At 47.7% G+C, this 12,942-nt stretch overlaps 1 protein-coding gene across 7 annotated transcripts in view; it reads right to left on the bottom strand.

Annotated features, from left to right (window-relative positions):
- Nucleotides 1-12,942, bottom strand: part of B3GNTL1 (UDP-GlcNAc:betaGal beta-1,3-N-acetylglucosaminyltransferase like 1) — a 140,243-nt gene that overhangs the window by 95,923 nt on the left and 31,378 nt on the right. For 6 of the 7 annotated variants that reach the window (XR_012328728.1, XR_012328729.1, XR_012328727.1 and 3 more), the window contains exon 4: nt 8,394-8,458. Coding sequence is in view for 3 of the 7 variants with exons in the window: in XM_073798108.1 (XP_073654209.1) it covers nt 8,394-8,458 (65 nt within the window). In the remaining 4 variants the exon portion in view is untranslated. Of the gene's footprint in view, nt 1-3,533; nt 4,863-8,393; nt 8,459-12,942 lie in introns of those variants that run through there. The other variant, XR_012328730.1, reaches the window with a different exon arrangement.

Raw genomic sequence — 12,942 nt, 5'->3', positions numbered from 1 at the left:
GCAAATCAGTTACTTAAAAGATCCCCCCTTCCCCCTCCCCGGCCCACCACCCAGATTCTGTGCCGGTTCCTTCTCTGATCTCACAGAGAAAAAAAGCCAGACTGCGGTGGGCACGGCATGGGGAGGACTCAGGCCTGACCCAGGCAGGACCCTGCTCTGTCCCACGCTTCCTTTTAGACCCGAAGGTGAACGGGGTCAGGGCAGGGTGTACAAGAGCCAGGAACACGAAGGTCCAGGACAGTCCCTCCTGAGAGCGAGACCTCCCCCCGCGTGTCCAGGTGGCCGAGCAGCTCTCCCAGTTGTCAGGAAGGAGACTCCCTGGGGCCTGGGCAGGCAGCCTCCTCCATTCCCCCAGCACCGCGTCCTCCACTAGCCCCAACAGCTGGAAGCTGGGAAACTCAAGAGAAAAGCCCAGTGGATTCAACAGATCCCTGCTAGCATGTAGCGCCGTATCTTAGATCACCCTTCACGTGGATCTTCCTGCAGCCAGCTTAGGAACTGCCGCCGTGCCAGGCTATCTTCCAGGCGGGCACCCCCGTTTCTAACTTAAATACAGACGCCATCGGAGGTACTGTGCTGCTTCTCTGCACTGTAGCAGAACACTGTTCCAGGACCCAAGACGGACGGCAGGCGTGGGTGGGTGGGACGGCGGGCTCACAGCCTCCATGGCCTCAGTGGAGCACACTTCACGGGACGACAAAACCTACTGGGTATAAATGCCTGCTTGGAGGGAAAAGTGGGGACAGTCCAGGAAGCTGGCCCCACCATGAAACGAAGATGACTTTGGCAAATCTAAGTGTGTTGATAACACTCCTGGAACACGGAAGACCCGGGCTGAGCCTCATGGAAGCCTCCTGTCCTGGATGTGGTGAGGGAGGCCCCCGCTGCCCTCTGACAGTCAGCATGGCCTAAGCCACCTTCTGCAGCCAGGCAAGCAGATGCTGTGCTGCTGAGAGAGGGAGTGGGGAGGTGACCACAGTGCTGCAAACACGGGGCCGAGACCTCGTGCTTGATACCCTCCAACAATGAACACATCGGCCAGCCCAGAGGGCAGCAAAAGGCCACAACTGCACAGGAGCTTGAGGGGAGAGCAGCCAGCAGCCCCAAGACCGAATGCATGCTCCAGGAGCCTACAGGTCCGCAGACACCCTGGGGAGGGCTGGGGTGCCCAGGCGCACCAGGAAGGTCAGCAGATCTGCCGGGAGGACTGGGGAAAGGGGTAGCCAGGCGATTAATTTCTCTTCACCCCTGAGGCTGGGAAAGAACTGGGTTTTGAACAGGTCAGAAACCCAGGACACCTGGAAGCAGGTCTCTCCCAGACCCAGCAGAGGCCACCCACCCCTGGATAAAAGGGCTCAGTCCCAGGAGTGGAGACCCCACACCTCCTGGCACGCCTGCTGCCACAGCCCCTGGATGGTGTGGCCTGGCCTCCAAGGGTGCAGAGTCATAAACAAACAAAATCAACCATTAATGCGCTTACGAGGACCCAGGACACAGAGCGAAGTGGCAGCTCTCTAGAGCTGCCGGAGGAGAGGACAGAAAAGAGGAGCTCTCAAAGGTGTCCTAGAACACGGAGGAATGGAAAGCATAACATCTAACTTCTAACAGCAATGGCGAAGATGAAAGAGGTGGTCACAGCCCACAGCTGAGTAAATGAACTGGAAGGTCGAACTATAATATTCAAAGTTACAGAGAAACAGAAATCAAAAGGGAAGTGAGCAAACTGTAAGACCCAACATTCAAACACGAGAAGCCAAAAGAAGAAAACAAGCTAAGAGAAGGAAATTAAGAGCCAATATAGAAAAATTCATCTCATCTGAAAAAACCTTGAGTCTGTACTTTGGAAGAGCTCGCCACGTTCCAGAAATGATTCCTGACACACACAGAAAAATTCCCAAATTCCAAGAAGATGGAAAAAATCTTAGAAATCTTTGGTAAAAAAACATATTTTAAAAACCAGTAAGTTCCAACTGACACAGAAAAAGCATGCAACAAAATCCAACACCTGTCCATGATAAAAATTCTCAGCAAGTTAGGAACAGAGGATGACACACAACGTGAAAAGCTACTGCTTCCTCCCAGGACAGGAGGAAGTGAAGATGTCTGCTCCACGTGCATGGAAGTTCCAGCCAGAGCAATAAGGCAAGAAAGGCAAATAAAAGGCCTCCAGATGAGAGAAGAAGAAATAAAACTGCTCCCATTTGCAGATGATGTGATTGTCCACCTAGAAAATCCTCAGGAATCTAATCTAAAAACCTAGAACCAGTGAGTTCTACAAGATCAACACATAAAATAATCACATATCTATATACTAACAACGAACATAGAAATTAGAGATATTATGTCCACAAACAACTGCTCCAAAGAAAATGAAGTATGTTGGTGCAAACTTAACAAAATATGTACGTGATCTGTATCCAAAAACCACAAAATGCTGATGAAAGAAATCAAAGACGACATAAGCAAATGCAAAACACATTTTTAGGAAAGGCCACAGACACCCCCTTCTAAGTAGAATTTATTTCCTCATGATGGTGCCCAGATCACACAGCGTGGGTCCTCTGTCTGAAGGCCATAGGCCAGAGCCTCGCAGGCCCTCGTGGGAGGCACCAGCCCCACTCTGCATGGGTTTCTTCTGGGGCAAATCCCTGTGTCCCTGAGCTTTGTGCTTTGCCTCCTGGGCTTGGAGGGACTGTCTCCGCGGACTTCAACTTCCCACAAGGGGATGGGTGTCGACCTCCTGCTCACCCGAAACACTGCTGACAGACACCTTCTGAGATAATCGGGGTCTTTGTGTGACTTGCTTTCTCTCCAAAACAAATATCCTTGGACACATCTGGGACTAGGAGTGACACTGAGGTCACCCCGGGAGGCCCTTCCAACACTCTGGAAAGGCACTATTGGCCCCCAGGCAGCAGCCTGCAGGACAGCTACTAAGAGCACACTCTTTGAAGGGCTGCACTACAGTGATGGGCTCTGAAAGTCAATCTGTAAACAGACTGAGAAACTCAGAACATCGCTCTCCATGGAAATGACAGCCAACAGGATGGCTGGGTTCCAAGATAAGTATACAGAAGTATCTAATTCAGTCTAACGGAACCATTTAAATTGAACACATAAACCCGAACTCCACTCATTCATTTAACAAGTATCTATTAATACCTACTATTTGCCAAGTTCCAGGTGCTTCAGAAACATCAGTGATAAAACGGGGCCTATTCCCTCCTGTGTGCAGCTGGCATTCTATCAGGGAAGGCAGACAATGACGATAATAAAGAACGCAGTACTGAAGGGGATAAATGCCGTGTGCAGATCTGAAGTGCTGGAGGTGGGAAATCCCAGGCGCAGGCAGGCCCCACCACTGCACAGAGGGGTGAAAGCATCACTGAGAAGCCGGAAGGGATGGTGTGTTGGGTAAGGCAGGTGCACGAGAGAGAGAAAGGGCAGGGCCCGAGGGTGTGGGCTGCAGGAGGTGAAGTGGCCGCTCTCAGGGGAGGCTAGGGAGGCAGCAGCGGCACAGGGCCTGAAGTCACCTGAGCTCTGGCTTTCGCTGTCTCCATCTGTCTGTTCGCTGCTGTATCCCTTGCACCCGCTGCTGAACCTGGCACATCCAGGTACCGATTTGCTGAATGAATGAACTCCAGTCCCAGGAGCAGCATGGGAGCTGGTCTCCCCTGATGTTGTCACTCCTACTGAAATGTGTTCTGAATCCAAACACGGGCACCAGACTGCATCCCAGGTGGCTAACAAGTCAAAATGCAACCTCGCTGCCCCAGCAAAGGGGCCTCATGAACCCATTCTTCATGCAGAAATGGTCCATTCTGATGCACCATCTGTGGTTGTGCAGCGCTGGCATCACTCCCGTGCTGAGACGGAACACAGCGGGCACACTCGCACCCAGCCTTCACTGGAGACCACAGCCATCTTCTTCCCACAAGTACGCACTCAGGGGCCAAGGCCTGTTCCCCGCAGACCCTGCCACCATCCTCACACTCCGTTCCCAGACAGGGAACGCCTCCTTCATCAAGTGACCAGAGGGCATCGTCAGGGTTGGGGCAAATCAAAATCACAGGCACCCAAGGAGACAGTGAGGAGAAGGCAGCACCCCTTCTGAGATTTCTGGACAGAGACACTTGGCCCAACACCGTTACTCAGTTTTAAGGGCATTCTACAAAAGTGCCTGGGAATCTTCGAAAACATCAAGATGAAGAAAGTCAGGGAGGTGCTGTGGAATGCTCCAGAGGAGGAGATGAAAGACTCCCAGGTAAAGGCAACATGGGTTCTGGGGCCCTTGGATGAAACGTGAATGAGGTGGGCACTAGTATCAGCCACCTGTCGGCGAGACATTCCTGCTCTGGGTCGGAGGAGACGTTCTTCTTTACAGGGAACACACACGGAAGTACTCCAGGCTGATGGGTGCAATGCTGGCCTTCAAAACAGAGTTTTTGGTACTATCCCTGCCACTCTTCTCAAAGTTGGAAAAAGGAAAATGGGCAAAAAGATGTAAACACGTGTCACGAAAAGAGGAAACTCACATGGCCAACTGACATGGAGTGAGGCTGACCAAGCTCGAGATCAGGGGGCACAAATCAAAGCACAGAGGGGCTCCACTCTGCTCCCACCTGCTGGACAAGATTTAAGAGCCTGAGGACACCCAGTGCTGGGGAGGCTCGGGACCCACAATGACCTGCCAGAAGGGATGGACGTCTCCAGCCACATGACAGCAGCACAGCTCCTCTCCCACAGACGAACCCGCTCATCCCCCGAGTCCTGGACGCTCACTTCTGGGTGTGAATACAAGAGGAACTCTCATACGTGTACAACAGGGGGCGCGTGCAAGAACGTCCACAGCAGCTATTCACAAGGGCAAGAGCGTGGAAGCGGCCCGGGTGCCCATCAGTAGGAGAATATGGGTGAATACACGCAGTGTGTTTGCCCAGTGGAATGTTGTACAGCAGACGAATGAATGAGCTGCAGACAATAGAGAAACAGAATGGAACAGAAAGTCTGGAAATAAACCTACACTGACATGGCCGATTGATTCTCAACAAAGCACGGAGGCAATTCAATTGAGAAAAGAAAGTCTCGTCAACATTGGTGCAACTTAATATTCATATGAAAAAATTAACGCCTGCTTCCTACCACATGAGACACAGAAATGAACACAAGGTGGATAATGGGTCTAAACATAAAAGTAAGAAAACAAGAGAATAACTCTTTTAGGGCAAGCAGAAACTTCTCAGAAAAAAAAAATTTAACTATAAAAGAGAAAAATCAATAATTGGAACTTCATCAAGACTTAAACTTCTGCTCATCAAAAGACACCATTAAAAAATGAAAAGGCAAGCCACAGACAGGGAGAAAATACTCAGAACACACATCTGACAAAGGACTTGTATCCAGAATACACAACAAACATTCACAACTCACGAATAAGACAAACAACCCATTTTTTAAAAAATAGGCAAAGATTTGGACATCTCACAAAAGAGGATTTATGAATTGCCCATAAACCGATGAGAAGGTGCTCAACGTCACTAGCCATCAGGGAATGTAAATGAAAACAAAGGAGACGCACTTCACATCTGCTAGAATGGTTGAAACCAAGGCTGACCCATCAATGTTGGGAGAAGGTGGAGGGACACAGAGCGGCCATACCGCACCCGCCAGGTCCCTTCACCTGCAATTCCTCAACTCCGCCCCTCGGTATCTTCCCAAGAGAAAGGGAAACACACACCCACAGAAAGACTTACATCAGGATGTTTATGGCACTTTTATTGAAATAACAGGGGACTTCCCTGGTGGTCTAGTGATTAAGAATCCGCCTTCCAATGCAGGGGAAGCAGGTGCAATCCCTGGTCAGGGAACTAAGATCCCACATGCCGTGGGGCAACCCAAGCCTGCGCGCTCTAGATCCTGTGTGCCACAACTAGAGAGCCTGCGTGCCACAACTACTGAGCCCGCATGCTCTGGAGCCTGTGCGCCACAGCTAGAGAGAGAACCCCGTGTACCGCAACTAGAGAGCCCGCATGCCTCAACTAAGACCCGATGCAGCCAAATAAATTAACTAATTAAAAATAAAATAAAATAACCCAAACTGGCAACTGCTCGAATGTCGACCAGCAGTAGCACAGAAACTAACTGTGGTAGCTTCACACCACGGGTTAAAGCACAGAGCGACCCACCACCCCTCACAGTCACGGGGGACCACGACGTGGCGTGGAAGCTAAACGCAGGTGCTCACACCATGTGGCTTCACTCACGCTGTCTGGAAGCAGCTCTGGATGACGGAAACATCTTCCGCCCTGACTGGGCTGTTAGTTATAGGGGTGTATAAAAGTGTCAAAACCCTCACATTGCTCACTTTGTACACAGTTTTCACGCTGAAATCTTGCATTTCACTGTATATAAATTTTACCTCAATTTAAAACAACAGGATGAACTATAATGACGTGCAACGACATGGATGGACCTTAACAATTTAAGTTTAAAAAGTTCAAAAATATTATATACAGCCTGGTACTCTTTTTATAAAGTTAAACACAACTGAGAACTTTTAATTGATTTTTCTCAGATTTGCATAGATACCAAAACGCTCAGCAGGGGGTGAGGACAGGGCATCATGTGGCGGTTGCCAGGAGCAGAAGTCAGCATAACGAGGTTGGAGCCGGGAGCTCACGTTAGCCTCGGACAGCAGGCTCACAGGTGCCGAGCATTATCAAAATAAACATGCAGGCACAGTCACGGACACAGAAGCAAACAACAAGACGGATGCATGGACCAGTGACGAGGAGGCATCCTGAACCCAGGTTCAGGGTTCATCCAGTTTTGTGCCCCTGAGACCCTGGGACCTAAATTCACAAAGAGGAAAAGAAATCACCATGGAAACTGGAAAACAACGATGATCACTAAAATTTCTGCTCAGAACTTATGGGATACCCCACAGCTGTCATGAGAAGAAAACAATTGCCTTACATTGCACTTCAGAGAAGGGAGGGGCTGCAAGCAAGGAGCTCGGGGTCCAATTTAAGGTCAGAGGTCGAGCACCAGGATGAGCCTGAACACAGCAGAAGAAACAAAACCACAAAGATGGAAAATCAAAGGAACAAAACAAATAAACGTAGAGGAAAATGAGCCCAAAGGGCAGTGGTCAGACAAAAGAAGTGTAGCCCCACCCTGGAGGAGCCCTGCACCCCCAGACCTGGAGCAGCGCCTCACCCCCAGACCTGGAGGAGCCCAAGGGAAGACTGCATACAGATAAATGTTCTCAGAGTGCCTTAAAGTCACTAAAAAGAAAATCTATAGTTGAGTATACACTACACATACAATTATGTGTTCTTTTCTCACCCATCATAATCATCTGTCATGTTATTAAAAATTCTTTATGAGCATTACAGTAATTCTCTCATACAGATTGACCACAATTCACTTCACTGTTAATCTACTATCCAGTATTAACTTGTTTCCATTAACTAATTTTCCGTCATTATAAATAACACTAAAGCCTCTTTGTACATAAATCATTTTCAGAATTTCAAGGATACCTAGAAGTGAAATTCAGGGTCAAGGGCACAAGCATTTTTTTTTTTTTTTTTTTTTTTTTTTTTTTGCGGTACGCGCGCCTCTCACTGTTGTGGCCTCTCCTGTTGCGGAGCACAGGCTCCAGACGCGCAGGCTCAGCAGCCATGGCTCACGGGCCCAGCCGCTACACGGCATGTGGGATCTTCCCGGACCGGGGCACAAACCCGTGTCCCCTGCATCGGCAGCCAGACTCTCAACCACTGCGCCACCGGGGAAGCCCGGGCACAAGCATTTTTAAAGTTCTTAATACAAAATGCAAAATTATGCTGTCAATGCTACCAGTTCACGTTGCATTTCCAAACACTGAGTATCTACATTTGTAGAGAACTTTGTTAATTTGATTTTTAAAAGTAGTATCTCAGTTAATTTAATTTGTGTTTGATCACAAACGATGTAACATTTTTTAAAGGTCATTGTTTGCATGTCTACCTCTGAGAGTATCAACTCCTGTCCTTTCCTATTTATCTACCACTCATTTTTCTTTGTGTTTTCTCACCAACTTGCATGAGTTACTTCTATTTAAGGTTATTAATCTTTTAAGCATTGTATTTGTCAAGACCTTCCTAGCTTATCTTCACTTTGTTTATACGTTTCTCTGCTGTGCAATTTTGTGTCTATATGTAACCCTATTTATCAAAAATCAGTTCCCTCATTAGGTGCTACAGCAATTAAACAGCAACGACTTATCAACCTGAAAGGCCGATTGTAACGTATTAGAACAATGATTTTCAAGAACCACACTAAAATGTAATACCTCTTAATTATTCAAAACATATAGTCACACGTTTTAAATAAAACAAAGAGTTACTTACCGAATCCAAAAAGCAAAGGTAAGATCCTGAGCTCTGTGCTATGGCTTGATTTTTAGAATATCCGACTGTTTAAAGAAGAAAAGGAAAAGCTCTTTTAGAATTCAATTTTCAATGAATTCTCTTTCATAAAATTCAGTGTGATGCACACAGTAGGAAAGCTAGGAACATTCTGCACCACCAACTAAAAAATCAGGCCTCTTTAGAAGAAACTGATGGAGTAAGTATAATGATAAGAGACAACAGTCCACCCAGTACCAGTGTTAAAGCAGGATGTGCTCACAGGAGGAAAATAAAGTCAGCAAACATTTATCCAGTACAGCACTAAGCTAAACCCTGGGGAATACTTTTAAAAAACAAAATTACAATGTCCCTGAATGGAAGGACTTGAGAAGAACTGGCAGGAACACTTTCTATAAAGTCTCTGTTGATAAAAGTCACGATACGGTTACCCGGCAGTTGGGGCCACATACACACGTGCGATCAGCTGGTAGAAGCTCACTGGACTGGACACTTCGTGGGCAGTTACCTGAACACGTATTTCAGTGATGAGGTACAGGCCCTGTCAGTGTCCACTGTTCCTGCACATACTGGGACCCCCAGCTCTTCCGGGAGGTACAGACCCTACTTCACCAAGACATGATCGGCACAAGAACCCCTCTTGGGATGGAAAATACACCACGCGTATGAAAATACACAAGGAGGATGGACAATCGTGGCCGCACGCGGCGTGGGTGCCCCTTGCACCGCCGAGCACAGGGAGCAGGCACCATGTGGGGACGGCACACGGAGCACAAAGGCAGCAGATTCACCTGCGCACCTGGAAATCAGGGAAGCGGTTTCCCTTGGGGAGGGGGGCTTCTGGGCCGGTGATGTCGCTCTTCATCAGGGTGCTGGCTGCACGGTGTGTTCAGTTTGTGAAAATTAATTGAGCTGTACAAAGATGATAGGTGTACTTTTCTGTATGGATATTATATCTTAAGAAATGTTTTAGAATCCTTGCCTTCAGAGATTAGACCTGAGTTGGAAGGAGAGGTAACCAACAACCTATATTAAATGCCAAATGAACGGTGGGAAGCTCTAGGGAGGCTTATGGAGAGAAGACGAGACCACGGCAGAGGGGGCCAGAGAGATGACGCGAGTTTACATCGAGAGAATGGGGTTCTGAGTGATGAACTGGGCAGTGAGCAGCATGGGGAGGAACGGCAGCTTTCAAGGGAGGGCAGCCAGGATAAGGCTTCCGAATAAGGAACAGAGCGCAGAAATGAACACACAGCAAGCTCGGTCTACATGCTGAGGGCGGGGCAGGTTAGAGGAGGCACTTAGTCCAAAAGAGGGGACCAAGGGGCCTTCGAGGGGCACAATTCCCACCTTCCCTAGAAAGGAAATTCTGGTGCCTGAATCGTATTACAGAGACACTTAGATTTGGTGCCACCGAGGAAAGTCGCACAAAGCAGAACAGGTGTGGGCAGAGTTAAAACAATAAATCCCTCTTACTCAGAGCTGAGACAACCCGAAAAATGTTGGTCCCAGGGGACACCACCAAAGTGTCTGCCCCAGGCCTCACCCCAGGTGCTCCCCAGTTTTCCGCTGTAAGGGGAACAGGGAGAGAAGGCAGGTCCCTCCTGTTACTCAGCCACTTTCTGGAACAAACCACACTGCAACCAGAAGTAAGGACCTTGGCCCTCATGCAGGGCGTCAAAGGGTGTGACCTAGAGCAGTGCCTTTGGCTGTTTTCACATGAGGTAGCACCTTAATTTCCAGCATTAATCCTAGAGCTTAGCCAACCCAAACCAGTTAGCAGGACAGTCACAGATTTCAAAGAACCACAGGTATAACAAGCAAGAGAAGGAAATGCACACAAGGGGAGACAGCGCCCTGGCTCCTGACCTATAGCAACTATAGGTAAATCTCCATCATCACCACAAAGCAAGGCAGGCCCAGAGAAAGAGCTCATGGAATCAAAACGAAAAATGGGAAAAGACACGCTGAAATTAACAGGGGCTGTGTTTAAAAAGTGGTTTTATTAGCGTTGGGTTTTAGAAGGGGAAATATCAAACCCAAGAATTTGGGTAATGAAGGAAAATGCATCTACTAAGGAAGCTGAAAGTTTCTCACGATGAATCTTGTGTTTGGCAAAGATAAGGAATTTGCTTTAATATTATTGCCTTGAAAAGTCAAATGTTTGTGCCAGGGCCTGATGTTTGGGGAGGTCTGTCCCTTTGTGAGGGGAGTCGGTTGTCATGGCCACAGCAGGAAAAACTCCCGCCTCGGTGCGATATTAACATTCCTTACTCTTGGAGAGACGAGGGTGGGATTGTGTTTTATTTCAATTTTAGCAAGTGACCACATTATTAAGAAATGTTTTGCTCTATTATGATATGAAATAATAGTAAATGAATCTTAACCCAATTTAAATACCCAACACTCCTGAAAATAGACACTTTGGATCTACATTATCCAATAGTCGATATAACATTTCCTATTTAAGAAAATATTGTTCTAGGAAAATATGTCCTTTCTGACATAATCCAAATTAACTGTTTTATTATGTGTAACACAGGATTCCCATGAATTCGCTTGCTTTATCCAACTTCAGTGAGACAGCAGAATCATTTCTTCACAATGTTACAACTTACTTTTTTATTATTTATAGAATACATACAAATACGATATGGCTCAAGTTATATCTACTCTTTAAAAAGTGTTTTATGAATGATAAAACTTGCTTTTAAAGTGGAGATTAGACAAGCAATCGCAAGTCATCAAAATGCCTTTAAATTACTTCTGTTCAACTATGGAAGATGCGAAACATCTTAATTAAAGAATATTTTGAAAGGTTGCTCACAGTAGTTTCAAAAACCACCATTTGTTTACACACATTTCAGAAGCAGGTTGAAATGGATGTCGCACAATAACTGACGTATAAAAAATTTTCTATTTCAAACAGACTAAAGATAATGAAAACAAGAAATAATTCGGGGGAATATACTAAAAATATGCATGAGACGGAGGAGGAGGAAGACAATAACAGAACAGCTGCTAAGACTTCTCAAGGGCCCACCGTGTGTGGCCTCCTCTGGAACCCGGCACACATCAGCTTGTCTTACGCCCTCCCGACACCCACATGGGCACCTACTGCTACAGCCTGTTCACAAAGAAGGAAACGGAGGCGCGGGGTGGGTGCAGTGGACCCAACCCCGCAGCGGCTCCAGAGCCCCCTCGCTCGAGCACCTGCCCCGTCGCCCATCCTCGGCACCTCAGAGGCTGCACCAGAAGGCAGGACCGTGTGCTGCCCTCACCTACCACAAGGCACCTCTGCGTGGGGTCACTGTGCGATGTCAGAGAACACGGTCTTTCCACAGGAACCTTCTAAAATAGCAGGGAAAAGGCTTTCTTCTTTTAAAAGACCAAGATTTTAAAATTATTTCTGATTTAACAATTTTTTCTAAACTATTTTAGACAATTTTCTGCTTTCCTAAGTAGAGTGCACTGGCTGCTGTTGTGAGGAACGCAAGGCAGGGCAGGGGAGCACTTTCTGGGAGAGAAGTCTCTGCTTCGTTCTCTGAAGCCCAACTATTTCTTAGCCCATTTTCACCAACATCCACCCTCTACTTGCCCCCCTTCCAAAAAAAAAAAATGCTGGCAGGAAGCCGCAAAAGGTAAAGTGAAGGGCACCTGCCCTGGCTGCCCTCAGTGGAAGGAGATGCACTTAAGCCCCTCGTGGAGAAGCACACTATCTTACTTGAGCGCCAGTGTTCAGAGATGCTTAAATCTGTTTGAGGGCCCAGAGAGCTCGATCTCAGCTGTGCCATCGAGGGGGGCAGTGTGAACTCTGAGTAAATCAGGACTCAGGCGAGACCCACGTGAGCTTGCAAGGTGCACAAGCAAGAATCAGCAAGTGAGATCCACTGAGTCCCCCGACCACCCAACACCAGCAGAAAAGAGCAGAGAGAAAGCGGGAAGATGAGAAGGGGTCTTGGAGGACAAGAGGCATCTAGAAAGAGTAGAACTGCCTCTCCCGCTCACACCTCTCCCCTGAGAGCTACATTGAATGCTTCAATCCTATGCCACACCCTACTGACCCACCCACCCACCTGGAAAGGATCTGAGTAGCTGCGAGCCTTTGTTTTGGCAAGTCACCCGCTGGGTTCGAACAGGATCTCATAGCCGAGCTAACACCCCCCTGGATCTCATCTGAGGGGTATTCCAGAGGGATCCCAAACCTTCAGCTGTGTCGGGAGCTACAAGGTTCCCTTAAGACCAAGCTCACTACGGAGGTGAAGCTACACCATTCCTGAGGATTTTAAAGGAGTGGTTCTCAACCCTGGATGCGCTTCAGTATGTTTTGGGAAGCTTTTACAACACGCATGCCATGGTTGCACCCCAGACCGATTACACGAGAACATCTTAGGGTAGGACTCAGGCATCAGGACTCTTAAAGCCTCTCCAGGCAATTCTAACATGCTACCAAAGTTGAGGACTACTTTTTAAAGAAAGACATGACTCCTAAAGCCTATAGGAACCTGTCCACCAGCCTATCATCTGCCCT

The sequence above is a fragment of the Tursiops truncatus genome, chromosome 20, assembly GCF_011762595.2.
Source record: "Tursiops truncatus isolate mTurTru1 chromosome 20, mTurTru1.mat.Y, whole genome shotgun sequence".
NCBI lineage: Eukaryota > Metazoa > Chordata > Mammalia > Artiodactyla > Delphinidae > Tursiops > Tursiops truncatus.
This window is presented reverse-complemented; position numbering and strand designations above follow the sequence as displayed.